The following is a 27,580-nucleotide window of genomic DNA, read 5'->3' on the forward strand; positions in this document are numbered from 1 at the left end:
GAGGTGGTGGTCATGATGGGGAGAAGGTCTTTGCATAAGTGTGCCTTCCTGGGTGCCTGTGTAAGTTTATGTGGATAAGATGTACAGCCCATTGAAGCTACATGGCTTTTGGGAAATGAGTCAAACTCTCTTGCCTTTGTTTTCCTCACTTATGAAACCCAGACCCTAAGCATACCTACCCCATTTGGCTGATGTAAAGATATAGAGAGGAAACAGACTTCAGCTCGGGACCCAGCACACTACCAGAGCAACTAAAGTTGCTGTCACGGGATATTCCTTGACTCAGACCATATAGCCACAAACTCCTGTCCCCAGCTCTGTCACTGTGAGGGAGAGAGAGAAGCCATGCTGTACTTTATGATCCAACATAAAGGTGGGTGGCAGAATCCGTGACACTTCATTCCTTCTTAATCTTAAATGGTTTACAACAAGAGGTGGCCTTGGACCCTGCATGAGAATAAGTATGGTCCTTGTCATCTGAGCTCCTGCTCTGCCTCCTTACATGCTACTTCAGACTTTCTCCACCTTCTCTACTCTAACCTAGAGTCAGTACCAAGCTAATTGTGGTTACACAAAGTCTCACATATGAAACTTATTTCAAGTATTTCGAGACCATGTTAAGGGGTGAATTACATTGCCTGGTAGGAGCCTTAGACTATACGGAGATAACTCTCCTTCATAAAGCTTCTTGCTATGGAGAGTTGCATGTTTCTGAAACATAACCTGTTACTTTCTTTGTATGATGTATAAGGGAAATGCCAGTCATAAGGTAACTGTAAAGCGCAGTAAAGACACTTAGCTTGGTATAGCCCAGTGGCAGTGGGGAGACAGAGGAAGAACTGATATGGAAGGAACAGGGGTTTAATAATCAGTGACAACCATGAATGGCTAAGGGAATGGTTAGAGCAAGAAGCAAGCATGGAGAGAAAACTAGTGTGGGGGGAGGAAGAGCAAGTTTGAGGTGTGTTGGCCATCAGGTGTTGGTGTCATGGTCAGCTGAGGGTCTGGGCTCCTTTGGAAGTTCAAGACTGGTCATTCTAGAGGTAAACTATGACCATGACATAGAAACATGTCCCACAGCTATAATTTGGGCACACACAACACAATGACCTTCTTACCCTCTCCTTTGGGGTCACAGTGGATATAGATTACAAATTACAGAATTCAGACTGATAATGTTTTGGCTATAGTAAAAGAAACAAAGTCATATTTTCCCATGTTCCTCAAGACAACACCCCTCATGCAGGGTCCAAGGCCACCTCCTGCTGCAAACCATTAAGATTAAGAAAGAATGAGGTGTCACGGATTCTATCACCCACCTCTGTGTTGTAACATACAGTGCAGCATGGCTTCTCTCCCTCACAGTGCAGGATCTGGGGACAGGAGCTTATGGCTGTGTGATCCAAGTCAAGAAATACCCTGTGACAACAACTTTTGGTTCTGATAAAGTGCTTACTCCTGTTTGCTTGTTACATCTTCACGCCAGCCAAATGGGGTAGGTTCTCTTAGTGCCTGTGTTTTATGAGTGAAGAAAACAAAGGTCAGAGAAGTTGACTCATTTCCCAAAAGCCACGTAGCCAGTTCCAGGCAGAGTTATGATTGGAATCTGTAGAGCTTACTTAAGACATTATATTACTTAATATCTTGGGAAGCCTAGTGTGATCACTATTCTTGGTTGGCAACTTGACTACATCTAGAAGTTACTAAAACACAAGTGGCTAGGTATAGCTATGAGGGTTTTGTTTTTCCTAATTAAATCATTTGAAGAGGGAAGACCCACTGTTAATCTGGATCTTTTGAGGTAGGAAGATAAACCTTTAATCCAGATCTTTTGAGTTAGGAAAATCCACTTTTAATATGGGCCTCACCTTCTGGTGGCAGCCTATATAAAAGGCATGGAAGAAGGACAGTCCTTGCCTGCTTTCTCTTGCTGGTGAGTCTGTTTCTTCACTGGCATAAGGCCTACTTCTTCTGGATTATGGTGTATACTGAAGACCAGCTGAGACAGCCAGTCTCATGGACTGAACAGCTATGGGATTCTAGGACCTTCCATTGGTAGACAGCCATTGTTGGACTAGGTGGGCCTCAGCCTGTAAGCCCTTCTACACACACACACACACACACACACACACACATACACACACACACACACACACACACACACATACACACACACACAACACACACATACACACACACACACACACACACACACATACACACACACACACACACACATACACACACACACACATACATACACACACACACACACACACACATACACACACACACACACACATACACACACACACACACACACACATACACACACACACACACACACACACACACACACACATACACACACACACACACACACACACTCTATAGGTTCTGTTCCATTAGAGAACCCTGACTAATACATGTAGGAATTAACACCTCCGGGACAGAGTAAGTGCTGGCCAAATGGATACCTGGGTATGATGCTATTAGTATGTTAATATAACATTTGCAGATTATATGAGTGTATTGATGACTGATTATTCCAGCCACGAACTCCTGTGACTCTGGTGACTTCTGTAGCCTCAGTTTTCACATCTGAAGCATGGGATAAACAATTCCCATGGGGAAAGGGACAATGCCTATGGGTTTTGCTCGGTGCCTCTGAGTCCTGAGATCAATAGTGTAATTGCTGTGAAACACATAGGCCATGGTGCCGCCGCATAAATAATTGTAATCACTGTGGCCAGTGACAGGTAGGATGGTTTTCCAATATCTTATTCTAAAATGCATTTCTCTGCAATTAAACCCACAAGCTTTTGGCAGAATGAGCATCCCATATAGGCACATAGTATTTTTTTTCCTTGCTAGGCACTGAAGCACATCAAGTCTGGCACCTCCTTTTCTTCTAGGCACTCCCCTACTGAGGTCAAAGATTACCATCTGACTTGAATGTGTCTTTAGGCCCCTCAGCTGAGGGTGGGGGTGGGTATGAGGTGGTCAAAAGAGTCTTTGTAGTAACCCAGCCATACCCTGCCCCTGGACCCGGGGCCCCTAGCTTTCTACATCTGTGCATTCCAGCTCTATCTGATGACGTCATCTAGACACAGGGATGTCCTTCTCAGATCCATGACTTGAAGTCAGGGAAGGGTCCTTCCCCACAATGTCCTTGGGGACAGATTTTTCTCACTGTGAGCTATTCACATGCCTCACTCCAGGCATCAAGAATTCCTTGGAGCTCATTTGTGACAATTCCAAGCATTTGCTTTTCAGGGTGGCTGCCATTAAAAAAAAAAAATGGGACAGAGGCTGTGCCTGGGAACATTATAGGAGCAGTAAAGAGGAAACATGAAATCACATCTGGTCGTCTGGGAGATGGCACTGAGTGAGGCCTGCTCCAAGAGGCTCCAGGAATTTGTTACTCAACAGTAACAGACATTCTCAGCAGAGCATATGACAACATCTACCTTTAGATGCATTATTGCCAAGTATAGGTTTGAAGCCAAAAATGTCACCTCCAGACTGGAGTTCCACTGGTGTCTTTTGTACTTGAGCCCTGTAGTCAAGAAGCACGCAGACAGGAGGAAAGCTAAAAGAGCATATCAAGAACCCCTGCTGTGATGCACTGTGGGAACTTCATGAGCAAGATGTGCATAGACAGTTGCTATAGTACATGGAAGGCATGGAATCTGTCTTGACATTCAGTGGGATGGTGGAGAAACTTTCCATTCTCAGTGACACCTGAGCTTCAGTAATGTGGCATGCATGGATGCTATCATCTCACCTTGCTTCTTTAATCTATCATCCATCCATCCATCCATCCATCCATCCATCCATCCATCCATCCATCCATCCATTTATCTACCATCTATCTATCTCATCTATATTTATATCCCATCTGGTTCTGGGCTTTTCAAGTCTAAATATCTCAAAGCAACCCTCAGTCTTTCAGCCAGCAGCCAGATGGCGCCACTTGGACCAGTGGCTCTCAATGTGACACTAGCATGTGGTCCTAAAGCCAAGAGGTTGAAAAACATCCCAATCCTTATTTGCAGTCTCTACTTTTTCTGGTTAGCTGATTCCTTACTCCTTTGTCCCAAGTAAACATAGACTATTTTTTTTTCTACACAACAGCACACACATCTGTCCCTGAAAGGAAGCCTTCATGCTCCACAGAAAGACTGGCACCCCAGCAGCTTGATGAGGCTGTGGGGAAAGGACCAGAGCAGAGCTCATCAGTGAGAGCAGATGTCGAGCTAATACACACTTGTCTGATGCTCCCTGGGTTATTTATTTCTCAAGAAAATTGCAGATCAGTGCCTAGGGGATGAGCAACAGTTGGTCTCCGGAAGTTTCCCACAGACAGCTGGGAGCACTATAAGATCAGAACCATGTAGAGCTGTGTTTCTGAGGTTCTTGGTGTTAGGAGGCCTGGTGATCCTTTAGGATGAGGCAACATTAGGAGAGGTAAGCTTAGGAAATAGTCAAGGGTGTCTAAGAACTCTGGGACCATTTTGGATATTTCCCATTATGAATGGAGTACATATGTTTATTAGCTAATTTAGTAAACACCTATTAAACAACTGGTGTATAGTGACTGTTAGGGACTTGGCTGGGAAGCACTGTTCTGCCACGTAGCTATCCACATCACTTGATTTCATCTGCATCTCCATACTAACTAACCAAGCACACTGCATACCAATTAGCTTCAACTCACATGCAAGTGTTCTTACTCCGAGTGACCAAGAGTGGTTCACAATCTACACAGTGAAATCCTCACAGTGGTCCTAAGATGGAAACTCTGAGTCCCGTATTTCCTCTGAGGTCACCCAACAAACTAAATACATGCAGTAAATATTAATATGAGGCAAGATGGTAGGAGTATGGCTGGATCCATGTCCTGCCCTTAAACCTGACCCCTAAACATCTGCCCTTGGGACTTTGATCCTCTGGCATGGAAATAGAACATGCAGGAAACATAAGAGGAAGACAGGAGAGGCTTTGGAGTTAGCCAGAGTACATGATAGCTTTGCTTGATGGCAAAGATACCCCATTCAGGAAGCGATGGGAAGAGGCAAGCATGATAAAGAATCCCTAATAGTGCCCTGGGGCCAGTTTCAGAGGGACTAGTGAACTAGACAGGTTGAAGGGAAACAGAAAGGATATTGAAGAAATGTGTCTTAGTTAGGATTACTATTGCTGCGACAAAACACCATGACCAAAGCAACTTGGGGATGAAAGAGTTTATTTGGCTTACACTTCCTCATTGTAGTGCACCGCTGCTGAAGGAAGTCAGGACAGGAATTCAAACAGGGCAGGAACCCAGAGGCAGGAGCTGATGCAGAGGCCATGGAGGGGTACTGATTCCTGGCTTGCTCAGCCTGCTTTCTTATAGAACCCAGAACCACCAACCCAGGGATGGCACCACCCACAATGGACTGGGCCCTCCTCCATTGATCACTAATTAAGAGGATGTCCTACAGGCTTGCCCACAGCCCGATCTTATGGAGGCGTTGTCTCAGTTGAGGCTCCCTCCTCTCTGATAACTCTAGTTTGTGTCAAGCTGACATAAAACTGGCCAGGACAGAAGGAGAAGGGGGCACGGATGAAAGGCCTATTTGCAAAGGCCCACTGTGTATTGGAGAGACTGGACCTGCAATGCTTTGGATGACTAATAGTCCACTGTTATTGGGAAAGACGGAGGGGCCAGGAAGATTCTAAGTTTCAGTGGGATGCTACTCTAGGTTGATGGTGGCCATATGTAAAAGAGGGACCAAAGGCGGAAAAGATGGGGTGCGGATGAGGACACAGGTCAGAGGCATCAGTCAAGATACCAATGAGATGGGGTTTATACCCAGAGATTGGAGGAGCCCAAGTATGTGCTGACTGGTAAAGCTGGAGATGTAAAGGAGTCAAGCCGGGATGAAACCTAGACAGGCCCTCTTTCCCCATCCAGTTCACACTTGTCACATCTTCTCTGTGCCCATCTGTGTGCTGTCCCCTTCCAACTTGAGCTAGAACTTGACCTTTTCAGATCAAACGCCACCAAAAACAATGCTGCACCCGCTCAGGAAGGGGTCCACCATTTCCAAGTCCCTTGTGGTTTCCTGAACTTCCAGCTAGAGAGGACTTCCCTGGATCCCCGTAGAGAGTGCTGAGTGCCCCTCAGATACACAGTCAGTGAGCTTGCTGTGGCTTTTCCCTATTAGCCTGCTCATTAGGGTAACTCTGCACATGGCATGTTTCGTGTGTGCAGGTGGTGTGCATGTTCCTGTGTGTGGAACAGACATGTGGACAGAGGTCAGACATGAATGTCAGTCCTCAGATGCTACCAGTCTTGATTTTTAAAATTGGATCTCACTGATCTGGAAGTGGCCAAGGAAGCTGGATCCACCAGCCACGCCTCATCAGCATTGGATCAGAAACATACACCACCCTAACCAGCTAATTTTCTGTGTGGGTTATAGGGATCAAACTCAGGTTTTAGTGTTTGCAAGGTGAACATTTTATTGACTGAACTATCTCCCCAGTCCTGATTGCTGGTTTTTATTGAAATATGATAGTTACCCCTTTATTAAATATTTTACATGCTTGGGGCATTTTCATTCCGACACAATATCAATAATGATGAAGCTGTTATTAACACAAGCAAAGTGACGCTTGGGAAAGTTTGGTGGCGTGCCTCTGTCCACACAGTCCCTAAGTGTCAGAGCCAGGATTCACAGTGCTTGCCCATGAGCTTAGCTGCTGTCTGCTGATGTGTCCCATCTCAGGACTCTGATCTCTCATAGCATGGATGAGCACAGTCCATCTGCCAGACACCAGAAGGAGCTGGTGCATGTAAAGCACGTGGCATGGTACCTGGCTCGTGGCAGGTGGTGAATTAGCTATCTATCCATTTGTGCTCATGTTCTGGGAGTAGGAACAGTCTGTCCAGCCTCCCACTTGAACAGACAAGCATGAGGAATGGCCAACCGAAGTTTGTGAGGGAAGACTACTCAGGATAAAAGGTGGCTAGCAACACCAAGCTTTCAAACCTGTAACTCCATCATATAGGCTCCTAATGTATCTCTGGGACAGGTGGAACCAAGGAGACAATTTTAAAATATCTTGTCCATCCAAGCCTTTTCTGGTCCTTGCTTTAAATCAACCATGTGAACTTTGCTTTTCATTTCTTCAGATTCTATATCATCTACAGTTAAGAGATTTTTCCCTGTGTCACCACCCATGTACCTGTACAGTTTAGAAGCCAAGGTCCCTGATTTTTATTAATTTATTTTTTGCTTTGGCCAAGAAGGTCTAAAACCTGCATAGAAGTCATCGCTCAGCCCTTTGAATGTGCATAATAGGGGACCCAATGGGACTGGTTTTGCAGGCAGTGTTTAGTAACGCGGTCGTGGTGTGGGATTCATGCACACACAGCGCCTGTCTAATTAATTGCTGTTTACAGTCTTGCTGTTCCTTTTGCGTTCTCTTCCTCCTGGCTGGAATCAAGAAATCAAAACAAAGAGGCTTCATTGTGCTATTCTGGAGCAACTTAAACAGGCTAAACATGGATGCGGGGTCCAGGCCCACTTTCTAAGTCTCAAAATGGAGAGGCACACCCCAGAGTAGCAGATAGAGCTCACTCGGATAGGGAAATAGGGCACAGTTGCCTACCAGGGCCTGTGTAGGGCAGCTCCAGAACCATCCTGCCCCTGGATCTTTCAGATAGAGCATCCTTTTTCATCACTGTAAACTAGAGAAGCCCTACAGCATGGAGGTGAATAGAGATGCGATGGGTATTTTTGTCCATTCATTTATTCATTCACTCACTCACTCACTCAGCAAACATCTGAGCAGCTACTCTGTGCGGGGTCCAAGGGTTTGAGAGATATACCTTGAGACAGGTTTCTGCATCCCAGCGAGGGGCACACAACAGCTATAATACTGAGTGCATTGTAGAGTAAGTTGGAGGGTAACAGGTGCTATGGGGGAAGGAAGAAGAGGGCCAGAGAAAGCAGATGGGGACTGGCAGCAAGACACCAGGGGTGGTTTTAAAAGCAAAAGCCTTGGAGAATTCAAGGTGCCACTGAGTGAGGGTTTCTCAACAGATGTTTTGGTTTGTAGTTTGATGCATACTGTCAAGAAGTGGATACACAAGGGATGAGGGAAGCCTGCTAGGAAGGCTTCTTATTTAAAAAAAAAAGATTTATTTATTTATTATGTATAAAGGAGAGGGCGCCAGATCTCATTACAGATGGTTGTGAGCCACCATGTGGGTGCTGGGAATTGAACTCAGGACCTCTGGAAGAGCAGTCGGTGCTCTTAACCTCTGAGCCATCTCTCCAGCCCCCACAGGTATACTTCTAAATGCCCAGAATCGGATGAGAACGCGAGGCCTCAGTCCACCACCATACAAAGTTGACATATCCTCCCCAGGGATAGAGAAGGAGTGGGGGGGGGGTTGCCTTCCCAAAGTGTCTAACACCACAGCTAGCCAAAGTACTCAGGCCTCATCCCAGATCTGCCTCTGTCTTTGTGCCAACGTATTGCATCCTTCCTGGTTCCTTCTGCTCCTTACCAGAGGTGAAAACCCTGCCCTGCAGCACTTTCCATAGAGTTAGACCAGGGAAGTTCCAAAGGCTGTGTTTGAGCTGAGACTTGCTTCTTCTTCAGAGACAAAGCCTGTGTATATATGTAGGTGTGTTCATGTATGTGTGCATATGAAAGTGTAGAGGTGTGTGTGTGCATGTGTGATATATATATATATGTGTGTGTGTGTGTGTGTGTGTGTGTGTGTGTGTGTGTGTGTGATGATGATTCTAACCATAGCATCTCAGACTAGAGTTGGCTTATCTCAAGCATGCATTTAATGAATGAGTACCTATTATGTTTCTGGTTCTGGCATTCTGTAGTATAGTTTTTTTTCCTTCATCTGCTTCTGTAGCCTGTGTGGCAGGATGCTGAGACAGAGACCAGGGCTACATCAACTAGAGCCAGTGGTGATCAACCAAATAAAATGCTCACCTAGGCTCCAGTGACTCCTGGTGTGTCTTTCTGAGAGAATCAGAGTCCTGTAGTGCTCCCAAGTACTCATCCCTTATCAAGGGCCCTCATCACTATTGCCTCAAGGATAAGGCCAGGGAGCTAAGACAACCAAAATCATGCACAGACTTCTGAGAGGAAAAGCCAAAGCGTAGGTCCTTCCCCTTCCTCTTTAGGTACTTTGCCTATCCCTGCCTGCCTCAGCAAAGCCAAATTTACAAACTAACTGCTGTGCATTTTGCTGTGTAGAGGCCTTCTTCAGATTCTGGGCACTTGGGAGGCCAGACCATAGCTCTAGCCTGACTTGAAAATGGGGTATGCCATTTTCGCTACAGCATCCTGGAAAGTATAGCCTGACTAGACCTCCAGTCTGTGCTCACAGCTAGCTTGCTCTGTGCCTCTGTATTTGAGACTGAGGCTCCACATAGAGACTGCCGAGTGGGATGGGGCATACCTCTAATTTCAGCCTGCTCCCCTCCCCTTCATCACCAGTTCTGCCTCCATTTCCCCCTCCTTCCAGAAAAAATGACCCTGATTCTTACCTTTTTGTACTTGGACACAGCCTAGCAGCCTGGCAGGTATAGCTGTTCATGGGGAAGCTAGAAGAGACTATGTAGGGAGGGAGGAAGTGGGGGGAATGCAGGGGTGGCCCAAGTCTTCAGAGATGAATGGCACTGTTTGCTCATTAGGGAGATTATTTCAAGCAAGACGGCAGCCAGAACGCTCTAGTGCAAGCATCTGCCTGCTACTGGGAGACGATATTTATTGTTCAATCCTTCAATGGATGTAAATAAACAGCCCGGCCCAGATAATGTTCCAATAAACAAACAAGCAGCTGCCAGGAGCTCCCTGGATGGCTGACCTTTGTGGAGGCCACCCTGCTGATGTTTCAATAGCAGTCTGCCTGGCAGTTCAGAGACTCACTGTGCCAGGGATGGAGATAGGTGCCTTGCCGACTGGTGGATAGGCAGGGGGCCAGAGGCGGAAGGACGGAGGCTGGCTGCCTAGAAAGACCCAGGGCTGGAGTCTGACTGGCTGGAGAAGGTGGGTAGGGTAGCCTGGGTACCCAGAGTAGCATGTATATGTGAGTCCCTGCTAAGCCCCATGGAGGGCATGGTACAGTGCATGCTCCATGCTGTAACAGAGGCTCCGGCATGGGCCACAAAGAGGTGATGTTCAATCATTAGGTCCTAGTGTGGCCTCTCCAGTTGTCAGGACTGAAGTGCATCTGTGTACTTGGTCGTTAGCCCATTACCATCTAATTGTCTGGCTGCCACCTTCTCCCCAGCAGATGTAGCTGATATAGCTGGAAGCCTCCAGAAACCTGCTCCCACAGCAACTGTTTGACTGGTTGGTCCCGTGCCACAAGCAGATGTTATATATATTTAGACAGTCATCCAGGGTATTGGGAGTCCTGCTGTGTAGGAGGCATGGCCAGTGTGTGGGGAGAAGAGGCAGGAATGTGTACAATAGAGCCTAGCAAGTGCCCAGCTTGATTAGAACCAGGGCCATGCTTCTGAGCATCTTGACTTCCTTACATGAAGGAGGCCACACCAAGGGTTGATGTGTACAGCCCCTGAGCATCAAAAACATGAGGACTATGAAACACACTGTGATGTGATACAGATAGAAGTTCCCTGGGAGATTCCAGTACATTGTGGTTGGGCAAGACCTATGCCTATGGTACCCCCCAAGAGGATAGTCACCAAGCTGAATTCTTATTAAGTATAGAATAAGAGAGTAGAGAATAGTCTAGAATGACGTCATCCAATATGGTAGCCATTACCCACATAGTGATCACCCAAAATGTAAGTGTCCCAAATAAGATGTATAAGATATGTAAAATTTCAATCAGATTTCAATGATTTAGGATCAGAAGAAGTATGAAAAATATCTCATTGATAATTTTTCACTTAAATATATGTTAATGTAATCATATTTGGCACAAACTGAGTTAGATAAAATGGTACAGTCATTAAGTTCATTAACTTTTTAAAAATATGTGACCACTACTAGAAATTTTTATTGTCATAAATGGCCTACATCAGTAGTTTACACATTTCTATTATTTAATGTTGGTCCAGAACATTCCAGGACTCAGATGGGTCCTGGAAGAGCACCTTTCTCTGCCACAGGAAACATTTAGATCTGCCCCATTCATTCCATCCTCATGACAATGTTGAAGAAAAATGCCCAAATGGATCCCCCTCTGATACCCTTTTCACATAGTTAGTTTTACCTTCCTGCCAGGCTCTTGTAATTTTATGAAGCCACTATCAATTTTGCTCCTTTGGTTCAGTCTTTTTAATGACCTAAGAGATTTAGTAACCCATGGAGCCTTTGAGGTTACCTGCTATGTGATTTTAGCCAAAGTCTCATAGTCAGATGTGCTGTGTTGAAAGCCCTTTGCCATGTGACCTGTGAGCTACCCACTACTTACTATCACTTGGGGCTGTGCTTCCCATCCCTTGTTATACCCCAACAATTGTTCAGACTCACCAGAAAGAACCAGTAGCAGCGTTTGAACACCTCTGTGCTCAAGAACTTCATTGGTATAAAAACTGAACCATTCAGGAGCCAGCCTCCTGGAAGGTCAAGTTGGGACCACTTTTCCTCTGCAGATGCTAGCTCAGTCTAGAAAGTCATTCTGCAAATGTAGGACATAGAATGAATGAGCACATCACTCACTACAAGAGGGAACTCACAGAGTGGGGTATCATTTCCTCTTTGGTGTTTGCCTCAGAGATTAACATCCTCCAACAACCAACTTTGCATTTATGACCCTCACACAATTGGTCTCCCTACATGGTATACCTCTAAACACAACAGACTTCTTTGTTGATCCTTTCCATCATCTGTATTGTATAAAGTAACAAACCTTGTTTGTTTATGCTGGTACTTCAAAAGTTTTGGGGTGGCCTAGTACTGATGCACAGCCACTGGCCGACAGTCTCCTGTCTCACCACTCACTTCCTTGTCATGGTTTGAGCTGTTGTTCCTGAGCTGCTCATGAGCTCCACACATTTGAAATGTGTTTCTGCCTTCTAAACGAGATAGCCCACGCTTGTGTTCAGGTAGACGTGGTCAGGAAGATGGCCCTGTGATATCCCAGTGAAATGCTGCCTAACATTTTGTTGAGTGCCCTGGGGTACTGAAAGGAGAAAAGGTCATACTGGGCCCCCCTTTCTTGATTATGATGCCTCTTACCTTGATCATGTCTAGCAACTTAGAGTCCATTGTTGAATTGGTAGAGTGTGGTTTTCATTTGCTCAATAATGAATTATAGAATACCAATTACATCCTACAATCTATGAGAAATGCAACAGAGGTGACTTCTGCCCTTGAGTGTCACACCTGCAGGGCTGTCTCCCCTATAATAGCTCCTCCCTCACTGTCAGCCCACAGAAAACAGCCTCTTTCTATAGTTCTGTCCCCATTGTTGAGTTTTCTGTTAGTCCCCAAAGTTTCAAATCATCCTTGAAGTTTCCAGTTCCCTTCTCCGGACCATATATATATGACTAGTAGCAGGTCTAGTGTGTAGGGAGTTCTTGGTTCTATTTCTCCATGCAGAAATATGTCTTTTCCTGTCTCTAACTCTGTTCTATTTCTTTGGTCAAACTGCCTGAGATCCCATGGAGACTCATTATTTTAAAATACTTTTTCATGTGGAGCCTTGTCAAAGGCTTTTGGAAAAACTAAGTAGCTAAGAGGCAAATACTGATCTAGAAGTCGGGAGAGGCCTGGGTTCTAGTCTAGCCTGACATTGTTTTCCACTGAACTTTGGGCAAGCTTCAGATCAATCCCCATTTCAGTTGCTTCATCAATAAAATGAGAATGATTATGCTGACATCATAAAAATTGTATAACCATCAGACGAGAGAGTGTTACTTAGGTCTAAAGCAAAAATATAAGGGCTCATTATTTTGAAATTTCTTTATTCATATGCAAGTTCCTCCCCAAAAGAGCTGCCATAGATAAAGACATGATTCTTTTACCACTGCCAGGGTAAAGTTTGCACAACACAGACCCCTAGACAGAATGCAAATTGATTGATATTGGCAGTAGGACTGAGTTAAGGGTTAGGGTTTGAGGTCCAGTGTAAGGGTTCAGTATAATGTGTAAACTTATAGAAGCCTGGACAATGAAGTTCATCAGGTCTGGGTGTGACTCCATGTCCACGTTCCCTAGATATGTAACCTTGGACATGTTATTCATCCTTTCATGTATCATCTGCAAACATGGACAGTAGTAATATTGGTGACAGATTTATGAGATGTAAATGTCAGACATTGTCTATTCCATGAAAAGTAATTTCTATTTGTCTGGGTAGAGTATAGAGAATTGAAAGCTAGTCCATTCTGCCTAAATTTTAGGACTATTCACCAAATAACCCATTTTACAATAAACTTTTCCTCATGTCTTGTGTTCAGTTCTCTCAGGAAATAGATACATGAGTTCTCTTCTTTCTGTAGTATATAAAACTGTAATCTGGATTGCAGTAGGGGAGAGGAGAAGGAGGAGAGAGACCTTCCCAGTTATTCTCCTACTCTGGCAGAATATGGAGGGTAGGGAACATAAAAGGCCAGGCCTGTGAAAGTTTGTCTCATTGGTGTCTATAGGATCCTTGCTTATTTCACATGATGTCTATTACATCTAGCATATCACCCTATCCTAAGGAGCAGGGAAGTTAGAGGTAGGTGATAAGGAACACTCCTGAGGCACTGAATCTAACTTCTAATGGGGATCAGACCAAGGGCATGGGATGGTCCCTACGGGAGCCTGTGTCTGTCAGGGGCCCAAAAGAGGTGCTCAGCCAGGGTGCTCAGCATCACTCCCTGTTCCCACTCCAGGGCTCTTCCCCAGCTGGGGATGAAGCCTGGTTAGGCCACTGGCCACAACCTTCACTTCACTGCCAGACTGGTTTTGCATAGATTTCTGTTTCATTGAGAAAGTGCCTGGCCAATGTGCACACTGATGTCTCAGCAGTGGGTGCAGAAATGGCGGGGGCCGGGGGAGGGGGGAGAGTGTGCCTCTCGGACATTCTACCTCAGAGCTGAGCATCTCTCTTCAGCCTGGTTTTCCTGTTGTTGTTTTTCTGGTGAGCATAATGGAAATCAGCAAATCAAAGGAGTCTCAATCTCATTTATTTGTTCATTTGAAAATAAATACTGGTCAAGCAATCAAACACAAAACCACAAAATCAACTAGTATCTGAGTTCAGTGAACGTGGTAGAAACAAAGCATTCTGGTGACCCAACGCATCAGCTGCCACCAGTTGTGGTGTCCCCATCTATCATTTAGTTCCTCTGAATAACTCTTTTGTTTTCTTTGATCTCATAAGAGGGTTAAAATTACAAGGTAAAAAATTAAAATGACTGCATAATGGTAGCACTTGGAATGCAATGTGTTGTTTAGTTTTGTTGCTGGAATCACTAAAATTCCCCTAGAGATGCCTTGCAGAGCATTGCATTAGCAGCATATCATCAAGTCCTCGGATCCACTAACTAACACTTAGCCACATCCTCAGTAGTCCTTGTCCCAACTTATATAGATGGTGTTATTCTCATGGGGCAGGAGGCCTGCTGGATCAGTGTGCTTACATTTCAGTTGACTCTAGAAACATGGGCCAGAGTCCAGATGAGCACTGTGTTGGGTTGGGAAGCCAAAGTCTTTTCTAGGTCTGTTCTCAGTGGTGGGGTGTATGTAGAGGGGGACATCTCTTCTGGTGGTTTCCACGTTGTCTAAACATTTCTAGGAAGGACTTGGAGATGGCCCAGGGATCATGCAATCATCTAAGTATTCTTAAAAGATTGAGGATGGCTCATGCCTGAGGCACACTTTCCTTCCCTGAGACCATGAACAGAACCTCACAAGAAGCTGTTACAGGATCCAACATCTACTTTTAAAACCTGAAGTATAAGCTACTGCTTTCTATGGACCAAAGGGGATCAGAGATGTGGAGCTTCTGGGATTGTCTCTCCAAGTCTCTCCCAAAGCAGAACAGTGATATCTGGGTAGAAGTTTCAGTGACTAGACCCACATCCATATATCCAAAATACTTCTGCTAGAGCTACCAGCTAAAGTTGTGCTGGGATCAAGAAAAATGGGCCTTGGAAGTTCGTGTTACTGGAGTTGTATCCATGCCAGTGGATGTCCACACACTCCAGAAGAGAATTTGACATTGCTGCTGCCGCTGTTGCTGTTATAGCAATGGCGGCCACCACTGCTACTGTTTCTGGGATTACCATTTCATAATTGCTTACTACAGCTAGTACAGTGGAGACCCTGGCAACAAAAGTATCTACCACAGTTAGTTAATCTTCCATTCTATTGGGCATGATAAATTTAATTCAGTAGTTATATACATTTCGATTGGCTTTGAAAATTATAAATTTATAAACTCAAGTTCCAGTTGCTTTCGGGATACTATCTTACAAGGACTCCAATGTACAGTATGGCTCATTAGGAAGGGAATGGCTCAGTTGCCTTTAGCCTACTGGCTATGGGTGAGATAGGACCTCTGTTGATCTTTTCTATGTCGAACACACAGATTGCAAGCCCAGTGCCACTTTGAGATCTTTGGCAGCAGTTAACTCTGCAGCTCACACATGATTAAGCCTGTATGATAATGAGTATTCAGAGACAAGTAATGCCTGGGGGGCGCTCACCAACCTAAGACAGAGCACCTGTGTGGCCTGGTCAGGTGTCTCCATGATGGGTAAGGTGACCTGCTGATATCCCACGCAACCTAAGTCAGAAGTTCATTTTTTAGTAAAAGGGGGACCTGTAGGTCCCTGGCCCCCGTTTTGGGTAACTGTTGCCTTGCTTGTGGACCTTGACCTTGATATCCTCCCTATGCTAATTCCCTGCCAAGTTCCACCCTCCTGAATACTTAAGGGAAGTTCCTTGTCTGTGTATCCTGAATAATGGGTGTTAACAGCTTAGATGCAAGATTGTAAAACATCAGTAGCGAACTTCTGCCCTCCGGGGTTCTCCCATTGTGCTGTAAGCCTGTATTTAAGACTTCCTCCCTCCTTCAATAAATGACATTCTGCATTTAAAAAATATATATTTTTTTAATTGAATGAATACTGTGAATGTAATCTATGCATACCACAAATGTGATTAATATCATGAGTATAATTAATGAATATCATGAGTGTAATTTAAAAAATAAAAATTAAAAAATAAAACAAAAAATACTTCTGCTAACAAATGTTAGCCTTTCTTCTTGTTCTCTTATGTGGGATAGTCCCCTGAACTGAAGTTACCTCAATACCCAACCCAGACCCTTCATTTGGATACCAGCCTTGTATTCTTCTCTAAAGACTAGCCTTGCCTCAGTGAATTGATCCTAGGGAATAGAAAACCAGAGACAAAACCAGATTCTTTTTAAAGCTCAGGATGGCCTGATCCCTCCTTCTTTCATGAGCTTCCATTAGTAGGTCACAGTGGACTTATATCACTTATGTCTTTGGTTTTGGACTCTAAGTTCTGCAAAGACAGAGCTCCCTGCCTCTCCCTTGACTGTTGGGAGTGTCTCTAGGCTGAAGCTGGGCTGTGAACAATACAAACTCTAAAGCCATTGCAGTGGTTTGAATGAGATGTCCCCCCACAGTCTTGGGCATTTAAAAACTTGCTCTTCATTTGGTGGTGTTATTTGGGGGATGCTTAGGAGGTATGCCTCTGTTGGAGGAAGTATGCCATGGGAAGTGGGCTTTGAGAGTAAAATACTTCACCTACTGCTGGTTTGTCCTCCCTGCTTCATGCTTGTGGTTAAGATGTGAGCCCTCAGCTTCCTATTCCTGCCGCCGTATCTGCCCCTTACTGTCTTGCTTCCCTGTTATCACAGACTCCTCTCTCTCTGGAACCATAAGCCCAGATCAACGGATCCTTGTATAAGCTGCCTTGGTCATGGTGTTTTATCATAGCAGTAGGAAAATAACATACATTCACCTCACCTTTCCTCTTCCTTTTCTCTGCAGATCCGGGTAGATGGGCCCAAGGGCAATGCCCTCCAGTATGAGACTGTGCAGGTGGTGGACCCAGGCCCAGTTCTCCGGGACATGGCCTTTTCCAAGGACCACGAGCAACTCTACATCATGTCAGAAAGGCAGGTAAGGCTGTTGAGCTCTGCTCGACACTTGTCTTGCAACTAAATACTAGCCTGTGGCTCCGTAGAAACCTACGGGAGGCCAGCTGCAGAGAGGTGATTTGATTTATTTGGCTCAGTGTGTTGCCTTTTAGTTATGCTGCCTGGGGACTAGGGCTGAGTCTGTTGTAACAGGAATGGAACATTTGAAACATGAAAATATCCAGGGTCTAGGACAAATCCACTAGCTTCAAAACCATGTTGCAGATAGGCTCAAAACCAACATTTACTACCTTGAAGTGTAGAATCCCAAGTTCTTGGTCAGATTTCCCTACAGAAAGGATAAACACCTATCAAAGTCACCTTCCTGGTCCCAAGAGGTTTGTGTGATTGCAGAGATTTATTGCTGTAAGAAACCTAGATAAGTGAGCATCATAGAAGAGCCTGATGGATGAAGGTTTGGAAAACAGTCAGTACAGTGAAATGAGATGATACATGGTATGTTCTGAGCATTCCCATGTACCCCCAACTCTGTGGAACATCTAGAAAATTCCATGAAAGCCAGTCTGTGAACAGATAGGGCCCAGGGATGATGAAGTATTTTGCTGAAACTAAGTAGGACTTAGCAATGTTAGATTTGGTTGCAGAGCTTAGCCAAGTACTAAGTAAGTTGTTCAGGGGTCCTCAGTGCAGACCAGAGACAATTTCATATAATTAAAGGTGTTCCCTATAGTCCTTTAACTTACTGCCCAGAGTTTTATATGCCACAATATATCCCGGAACCCCAAATGTGGATAGGCATTGCTGCACCTCTGCCCCATTATTTGCAGGGGGTCATATTGGAAGCTGTCCATCTAGCTTATGAATATGGATGCCTTAGCACTGGGTGACAGAGGCCGTGGCCATGAGGGACAGCTCTCTCTCTTATTCATCTTCATTAGTGTGCCCGGACTCTCTGGAGGACCTTGCTGACAGAGTCTAGATTGTTCTGCCTGTCCCAACTCCACAGAGTGAGGGAGATGAATTCCACATTATGCCACCCACAGTACTTGTGCTTTATGTCCTAGAAGCCCACAGTAGCCCCACCCTCCTTAGGAGCTTGATGACGTCTTCTCTCAATGTGGGTCTCTCAATTTGCCAGCTTCAGCAACATAGGGATTCATTGTGGTGCCCTTTGGAAGCCACCATGTTTCGGGGATGGTAAAGTATTTTGCTGTGGGCTTGGATACCACTGGGATGGAATGAGCAGCTGGTAGTGAATCTATCCCCATCTGTATTGCTTTTTTCTTAGCGTGATTCCCCCCTCCTCACTCTTGGCCTAATGCTATGACCATAGGAGATGAGGGCGGGGGATAGCGTTCTTTGATGGAATCGACTTCTTTAAGGAAGGCCCAAGACCTGGTATGACATTGAACATGTTTGTTTGTTTGTTTGTTTGTTTGTTTTTTGAGACGGGGTTTCTCTGTGTAGTTTTGCACCTTTCCTGGAACTCACTCAGTAGCCCAGGCGGGCCTCAAACTCACAGAGATCCACCTGCCTCTGCCTCCCGAATGCTGGGGTTAAAGGCGTGCACCACCACCACCCGGCAACATTGAACATTTCTATATGCCTTGCCTGATCTGAAATCCAGAATTCCTAAACCTGGGACTTAAAACATGGAAGAACTTTGAAAGATGTGAAAGCTAAACTACTAGTGTAAAACGATCCATCCTCTCTAGTAACACTGAGTGTGAGCATCCCCCTGCCTTTGGAGGACCCCATTGAAGACTTACTTGTCTCTTTGTTCTCATCCAGCTCTGTCTCCTCTAGTGTGCTCCCTACCCACTCAAGCGTGGTGATGGGACAAGCTGGGAACTTGGTTATGGCATATTGGACAAGAAAGAAAGGCAGGGGTGAGAAGGTCAGATGTTCATCCATTTTGGAGTTGTTCTTCACAGAGACCCAAAATCAAAACCAGAGGCCCTACTGCCTGGGTCAGCACCGGTGTCCAATGGGTTGGCAGATTCAGTGTGTAGCACGGTGGTGAAGGGCACAGGCCCCACAACATCTGAGTGTCTTAGTTGTTTAACATTGCTGTGAGCAAATGTCTGACAGGAGCAGCTTAAAGGCGATTTTATGAACTTGGAGTGCAAGGGATAAAGTCCATCATGGCAGAGAAGACCGGAGAGGGTCAGTTCATGGCGATTGGAGCTTACAGTGGCTTGCTCAGATTGGGGTAGCAAACAAAAAGCGCAGAACTCAGCCTAGATGTGGAATCAGGCTGTAACCCTTGAAGACCTGCTTCCAGTCATCTTTGTCCACTAGCTTGGCCCCATGTCCCAAAGAGCACATAACTTCTCAAACCAGTATCACCATTTGAGGACCAAGTGTTCAAACACATGAGCCTGTGGGGACATTTCACACTCAAGCTGTAACACTGAACGTCAATGCTGACTCTTCTATTTGCTAAACATAGTGTCATGTAAGTTCTGGAGCTCATAAAGGATCAGTACCCTCTATTGTCACCTAACAGCCAGTGCTCCAACCGTAAGTGAATATAATAAGCTTAGCCATGAGGTCAATCTCTGGATTTCAAGCTAGACATGTTCTGTTTTGTTTTGTTTTTCCAGACAAGGGTTTCTCTGTATAGCTTTGGAGCCTGTCCTAGAACCCACTCTGTAGACCAGGCTGGCCTTGAACTCACAGAGATCTGCCTGCCTCTGCCTCCCAAGTGCTGGGATTAAAGGTATGCGCCACCACCGCCCAGCTTGTCAGACCTGTTCTTAACTGACTGCGTGATGGTAGACACACCGTTTGAGTTCATCGTTCTGATTTACTTGCTCTGATACTGTGATAAAACACTGACTCAAAACAACTTTGAGGAGGAGAGGATTCATTTCCACCGTTGTTGGGATGGTGGAGTCCATCGCTGATGGAAGCCAAGGCAGGAACTCAAGGCATGAAGTGAGGTAGAAACCACGGAGCTATGCTGCTCACTTGTTTGCTTTCTATGCTTTACTCAGCTTGCTTTCTTAGATATCTCAGGACTACCTGTCTAGGGGTGGCACTGCCCACAGTGGGCTAGAGCCTCATACATTAATCATTAACCAAAAAGTTCCTCATGAAAATGACCATGGGCCAATCTAATAGAGACAGTTCCTCAATTGGGTTCTCTTTTCCCAGGTGACTCTAGTGTGTGTCAAGTTGACAAATCACTGGCACATTCCCTGTCTTGACTTTATCATCTGTAACTAAGAGTAACAGTGATGAACTGTTTCATTTGATAGCTTGAATAACCCATAAGTAACGTGCTAGTCTTCAGATTTACTATTTTTTTCTTCATGTGAGTAAAGATCTAAATATTCCTGAAGGAAGTGAGTTAATAACATGAAATACCAAGGAGTTAGTCCTGGGATTCATGATCTTTTTCTAGAAAATCTCAACTACTATGTAATTAAGGGTTCATGGACCATATGGGCTCTGTTGCATCATCCAACTCTGCTGTCTTGACATAAAGCTGTCATTGAGAGCATACAAACAAACAGGTATGGCTGTGCACAGTGCCACTTCATTCATAAAATGAGTAGCAGGCAATAGTTTTACAAAACTTGAGTCAGTTCTTAAGAGGAAATGTATTGAAGGATTCCCCCAGCATTGATACCTTGGTAGAGCTATTGTGTAAAGAGGCTCAGAGAAATTTAGGAAGCAAAGCCTTCATCTATGACCTTCAAGGCTTAGAAAAACCAGGCATCTTTGGACTACTGCTTCTAAGGTCCCTCAACATTTTGGATTTCCTGTTACCTCTGTGGTTGCTGCTTCTTGATTTCTACCTGGACCTTCCTCCTCTTTTCTTTATCCTCTTAGTGTTATACTATTATTTAATGATGCTATTCAGCCTCATGGCTTCACATCTTCTCTGGTACTCTCCACCCAGTCCTTCTAACATAGCTAATTGCCTTTTGGGCATCTTCACATATGTGCATTTCATACACTTTCAACTTAACATACCTGAGGCCACATTCTTCATCTTCCTCCCTAGCATCCCTCATCTGTAGTAATCCCTGTCTTAGTTAATAGCAACCAAGTCATCCAAACTAAAAACCTTATGTGACCATTTCCCCTATCATTACTATCACCCTGGATCAAGCCTGGTATTTTCAATAGACCCCTGTCTGTTTTCTCTGTAACCACCAGTATTTTCCCAGACTTTTCTCAAGGCACATAATCCTATCTCATTAAGTTTAAGTTAGAACATTCCATCATGTTCTAGATCAGCATATCCTTCAGCACTGATGAGAACCAGAAGGCCTGTGTATTCCTTTTATTCATTCATCTGGGGATTGGTTTTTTGAAGCAGGTTGTGTATCCCATCTGGGGCTTGCTATGTAGCTAAGGATGACCCTGAATGTCTAATCCCCCTGACACTGGGATTGTAGGCATGCTACTGTTCTAGTTCCATTCCTGTTGCTGTGATAAAGTACTCAGACAAAAGTCACTTAGGGAAAAGGGGATTTATTTGATTTACAATTTCAGGTTCTAGTCCATTATGTGGGGAGGTCACAGTGGCAGGGGCTTTAAGTTGCTAGTCATATTACATATGCAGTCAAGACCAGAGATAGATAAATAAACACATGCTTGCTTAATTGCTTGCCCAAATCTTAATTTCTACATACTTATATAGCTTAGGACCTTCAGAGTAAGGAATAGTTCTGCCCACAGTGGGCTGGGTCTACCCACATCAATTAAGGCAGTCAAGATAATCCCCCACAGACATGCCTGTAGGACAACACAATGAAGACATACCCTCAATGAGAATCTTTTCCCAGGTTATCCTAGATTTTGTTAAGTTGGCAATTAAAGCTAACCATCACAGCCACCATGCCCTATGTATGTTCCATGTTCCAGAACTAACTGACCTCATCAACCCCTATCTCACTCTGCTCTCTACACCAACTCTGCAAAATCAGGGCAGTGCAAGTGTTCCAGACAAAGATACGCCCCACATGACAGTCCTCTGCTATGTCAGGCATTCTCTTGCCTTGAGATCTTTGTTCTGATGATTCTCATGCCTAAAGTTGTCTCCAGATAGCTTCAAGGCTGACTCTCTTCCAAGTCTTTGCTTCTAGGAGGTTCTCCTGAGCTCCCCAGAGAGACTCCAATCTGCTGTCCACCAGATCCAGCAACTATCAACTCCTACATCCCTCTGTTTCTATCCATGCCTGTTCCCATGCCTGTTAAGTGTGTTATTGACTTGCATGTCTTTCTCATTTAGAATGTAAGCACCACAAGAACAGGAATGTTTCTATGTTTCATCTTTTTAGTTCATGTATGACTGTATTTCTCATGCTCATACATTCGCCAAACCCTGAGAAAGCCTGAGGAAGTTTCCCCTTGATGTATGGAAGTTCCTCATTTTGAATGTATGCAGCATGAGAATAGAAATGTTGGTGTGTTGATGTTTTATCTTTTTAGTTCATGCATGTATCATAGCCCCCTAGAACAGTATCTGACACATAAGAATGAAATACATATGTGTTCAGTGGGTGAGAGAATGAACAAGCTGAGCTCTAAAAGTCTATGGCCTTGAGTTTCTTGTTTTAAGGACGTTGTTCTGGCTTCTTCCCATCACTAAACACTAAAACCTGACTATAAAACACCTCAGGGTCTGCATTTCCCAACATCATGAGATGGTGGACTCACTCCTAAACCCAGTGCAATGGCAATCTGAATTACAGCCCACTTCAGAGTGAAGGACCTGTGTCAGAGGGAGCTAATGGAGAGCCTGTGCCAGAAGGAGCTGGTGGTGGAGGGTGCCAGCTGTGCTCCACCACATCTGCTTAGAGACACCCTTCCACTCCTCATTTGGAGCTTTTGTGACTGCAGCAAGACAGCGACCTAAAGGAACTTTGGTTTTGGTGTTGTGTCTAATGCAAGAGCAAGAGGAGGCCTGGTGAGTGGTGGAGAGAGGAGAGAGTGAGCAAGCTGGCTGAGTTCTCCTACCACCAATGCTTTCTTGCTCCTCTTAGCATAAAGCCCAAGGTCTAGATTTGGGCTCTTCAGGACTGCATGCTGTGATCCTGTCCAAGATCATGTTGGGACCCTACCCTCTGATTCCCTTGTTCCAGCCTACACTGTATCCCTAACCCTCTGCAGTGCCTTCCAGGTGTAGGACCTTTGTTGTCTCTGCATTCCCTACAGGGCATCCATGGCTATTCCTTCTTGTGCTGCTGGCTACCCATCTAAAGCTGAGCCCCTTCCCAATGCCAGCATCATGATTCCTCCCTGCCATTCTCGTTCCTTCCATTGCCTACTAGCCTGAATATTCCCGGTTGATTTTTTTTCTTCTCTGTACCTTGGCATGGGAATTCCCAGAGGGTAGGGACCTTGTCTTTCTTGTGTCTGGAACCTGAAAGAATGCTTTGCTCAAAGTAAAAGCCCCAGAAACCCTCTTAGTTCCTGTGGGTTTGATGCCAGGGACAGAGCCATGGGTCTAGCTGGCTCCTGGTAAGGCACAGCCCTTCTCTGGAGGACTGGGGCACTGAAGAAGATTCAGATGAAATATTAAGCACTGACTTGTTGGTAAGACCCAGGGAGTATTGGTTCTGTGAGTTGCCAGGATGTTACTGCTGGGCTTGAGGAGTGTTCTACTTGGCCATGTAGTGAGAGACCAATGCAATAGGAGATGTTCTCTCTTCTAAATGGTGCCCACCCTTGCTTTTCCCAGGATCCTTTTGCGATGCTGACCTCTGATACTTCTATCCCATGTGTGATATATTGTATTCCACAGTAAGGGAAGGAGATTTAGACAGTCAGGGAGAGATTCTATACCTATTTTGCCATTGTGGTATACAATGAACCTATAGATACAGAAGATCCCAGAGCATCTTCTTGTTGCTTTTTGAAGCCCTCCTCTTATTCCAGGCAACCTCTCACCATGGGCCAGTTCTCAGTGTGAGGAAGGATGGTGGAATGATGGTGGTGAGGAAATCTCATGACAATAGAGGTAGAGAATGAAGTGGGCAGTGACTGTACCTGTGTATCATATGGACCTGTGCTATTTCCTGGCTCTGTAAGTCCAACTGAGTCCCTTAGTCATTTGGTACTCAACAATGATTTACTGAGCACCTACTGTGAGCCAGGCGTCCCTCTAGATCTTAGGGACTCTGTGTGCATCAAGGCACCAAGGTCGTCTTCTTCAGGTAGCACACTTTCTGGAAAAATGAAGGGATGAATGAATGGCTTATGTCAGATAACAGTGAGCACAGTGGGAAACGGAACTGATTTGGGAGTAAAGCGCTGTCTCAGAGTGACAGAAATGTGCTCTTTGAAAGACAATCCCCAGGGAACTGTTCCCGGGGAAGGACCTTCTGAGCAAAAGGCAGCATAAAATGAGGTGGCAGGAAGTGATTGTCATGAGGAGAGCCATCAGGCAGAGAGGAGCACAGTGAACTCTAAGGTTCTGAGACACAGAAGGGTGGCAGTGAGCGTGGCAGTGGTGGGGAGGCCACTTCAGAGAGTGGCACACCTGGGTCACACAGGAACTCATTAGCCATCTTCACAATGGGAATATAATAAACAGGATTTTCTGTACTTTCAGTGAGGATTAAATGAGATACATCTAGAAAATGCTGATCTTGACATCTGGTAGCCAGACAGCGGTGAGCGAAAGTGGGTGTCTTGGGTGATTATTTGCAAATTGTGCTGTCAGAAGCCAAGACATTTTTTCTGCTCTCTCACTGTGTGGGCTTCTGTCTCTCACTCAGCCAGCAATGTTTTCCATGGAGCCTTCTCCTTGGAGTGAATGAGTGCACACGACCAGGTGTCAACGTCATTTTGTTACTGTATATCTGACTCTTTCTGTATCATATATGGCTTCTCATATTTCCCTTTTATTCTGCACAATTCTAAGCATCTTTCTGGTGTGTGTGTGTGTGTGTGTGTGTGTGTGTGTGTGTGTGTGTGTGTGTGTGTGTGTAAGAGCATGGATGGACACACACCTTGTTACTGTCCCTGTCTTTCTGTCAGCCTCCTCCTTGCTGTGTGTATACATGTGCATGTGTGTGGTTTATGTCTACTGGACCTCCATAATGAAGGAATATCTACACATTAGGGAATTACTGTGTGATTTAAAAACAAAAACAAACTGCCAAGATGATGGGAGGGACTTTTGAGGAAGTGTCAGCAAGGCAAATCAAAAAGGAGATGAGGTGACTGAGCCCGGCATCCTGGTGTCCTGGAACGACCCCAGCAGGAGTATAAGCATCTTCCCCCAGTCAACTCAGGCTCTACTTTTAGAGGCCCCAGAGAGACAGAGATTTCTCTACCACTTTTACTGTCTCTGCCATCCCACACCACAGCCCTTTCCTGTCTAAGATCCTAGGGCCCCCAACACATGTTCCCACTAGCTAGAGATCTGCTTTCTATATCCGAACCAACACCATCTTTTATGGTATCCCTTATTTTACTGGCTTTTGTTGACAGTGGGTGGCATCCAAGTATCTAGGGATACCCCTAAGCCCGTCTTCTCTTCTGCATACTTGGGGGCTGGAAAAAATGAAACTACCTCAGAGAACAAGATGCAGGAGTGGCAGCCCTGCCCAACCTCCTCCAACATGATCTAACAAATAAGACCACTCACCTAGGAATCATGCATCTATTCATTCAACAGTTAGTCACAAAGCACCTACTAGGTGCCGAACACTAGCCAAGGTATCTATCCCCTTGAAGGGACAGATGGATAGCTTTGATTTTGGCAAGAAGCAGCAGCCAAGAGGAGCTGAACCTGACTCATTCCTCACAGAGTCACTTAGCAGGTGCTAAGAGTTGCAGAGGGAGGAAACAAGGCGGGAAGATGGACTTGGAGCTCTGGTAGGCGCAAAGATTGTGATTTGAAAGTGTTCAGAGAAGGATGCTGGAGAATAGAAGGCATCCAAAAGCACAGTGACTGACAGCTCCACATCCTCATTCCTTCCCTGATTGACATTTCTTTTAGGTTCTTGGCCTGAAGTTTAAGATGGAGAGATGATTAAGCTGTCTTGGAGGAGAGAGATAGTGAGAGGGTGCTTTTGGACTGTGATTTTGCCACACTGAGACTCTCTGAGGGAAACATGGTTCGAGGAGAAGGTGGGACTATAGGTCAAGAAAGGTCTTGTGGGTCTGGAGAGATGACTCAGGTTCAGAGCAGCTGCTCCTCTTGCAGAAGACTTGGGTTCATTCCCAGCATCCTGACTCTGTAACTCAGTCCAGCTGAGTTACTAGCTCCCTCAGTCCCTTAGTCATTTGGTACTCAACAATGATTTACTGAGCACCTACTGTGAGCCAGGTGTCCCTCTAGGTCTTAGAGACACTGTGTGCATTGAGGAACCAAGGTTGTCTTCTTCGGGTAGCACACTTTCTGGAAAAATGAAGGGATGAATGAATGGCTTATGTCAGATAACAGTGAGCACAGTGGGAAATGGAACTGATTTGGGAGTAAAGCGCTGTCTCAGAGAGTGACAGAAATGTGCTCTTTGAAAGACAATCCCCAGGGAACTGTTCCCGGGGAAGGACCTTCTGAGCAAAAGGCAGCATGAAATGAGGTGGCAGGAAGTGACTGTCATGAGGAGAGCCATCCAGGCAGGGAGGAGCACAGCAAGCTCTGAGGTTCTGTAACTGTAACTCCAGTTCCAGGAGATTCAGTGCCCTCATCTGGACATCACAGGCACCAGGCACACAAGTGTTTTACAGATATACAGGTAGACAAAATACCCATACACAAAATAAAATAAAAGATTTTTTTTAAAAAAAAAAAGAAAGAAAGGTATGTGCCACTTAGGGCTCAGGACGCCAAAGCCTATGGTATTTCTGTCAAGGACCTTCCCATGTCACAAGGCCATCACTACTTTTTTTGTGCCTCAGTGTCCCTAGAGATATTCTGAGTTTATTTGATATGAGCTGTCACAATCTTGAAACTGACAAGTGTGGTGGTCTTGAACACTAATTCAATGGAAGATGCTAATATGGGGGATAGGTTCCTTTTTTGTTGTTGAAGGTGCTAGGCTTCTGAAAATGTGGTCCCTGCTCTAACAGCCCTGGGTCTCCAGGATCCTCTCACCTGAGGTGTGTTTGACAGTGATGCTGCCACTATCTCTGCATCATCCTTTTCATTCCTGTGGAGGACCAAGTTGTCAGTTCTGGTTTGTCTGGATGCCTGACACTGTGACAAGCTGGTTTGGACATTTGCTCCTGGCACCCAGACTGGGCCGTGTCTGATAGCTCCTGGGAGTGTGAACTTGAAATGTAGGCTGCAAAGTGAGTGACAGGAAGCCGAGCCACCTCAGGCATTCACAAAGAGAAAAGCCCTTGCAGCAATTCTCCCAGTTTCACCCAAGTGGAAGCCTTCCCACTGGTCTGTAATGGATCCCGAAGGCTCTCCTGCATCATTGCTGAAATCTTCTCTCTTCCCTCTCCTTCCTTCTCAACCAACAAAGAATGTCTCCA

At 45.2% G+C, this 27,580-nt stretch overlaps 1 protein-coding gene across 2 annotated transcripts in view; it reads left to right on the forward strand.

The window, feature by feature from the left end:
* Positions 1–27,580, forward strand: part of Plxna4 (plexin A4) — a 464,905-nt gene that overhangs the window by 269,410 nt on the left and 167,915 nt on the right. For both annotated transcript variants that reach the window (XM_076566560.1, XM_006991601.4), the window contains exon 4: positions 17,016–17,147. In XM_076566560.1, the coding sequence (XP_076422675.1) occupies positions 17,016–17,147 (132 nt within the window). The remainder of the gene's footprint in view (positions 1–17,015; positions 17,148–27,580) is intronic.

This window comes from Peromyscus maniculatus, chromosome 3, assembly GCF_049852395.1.
Source record: "Peromyscus maniculatus bairdii isolate BWxNUB_F1_BW_parent chromosome 3, HU_Pman_BW_mat_3.1, whole genome shotgun sequence".
NCBI lineage: Eukaryota > Metazoa > Chordata > Mammalia > Rodentia > Cricetidae > Peromyscus > Peromyscus maniculatus.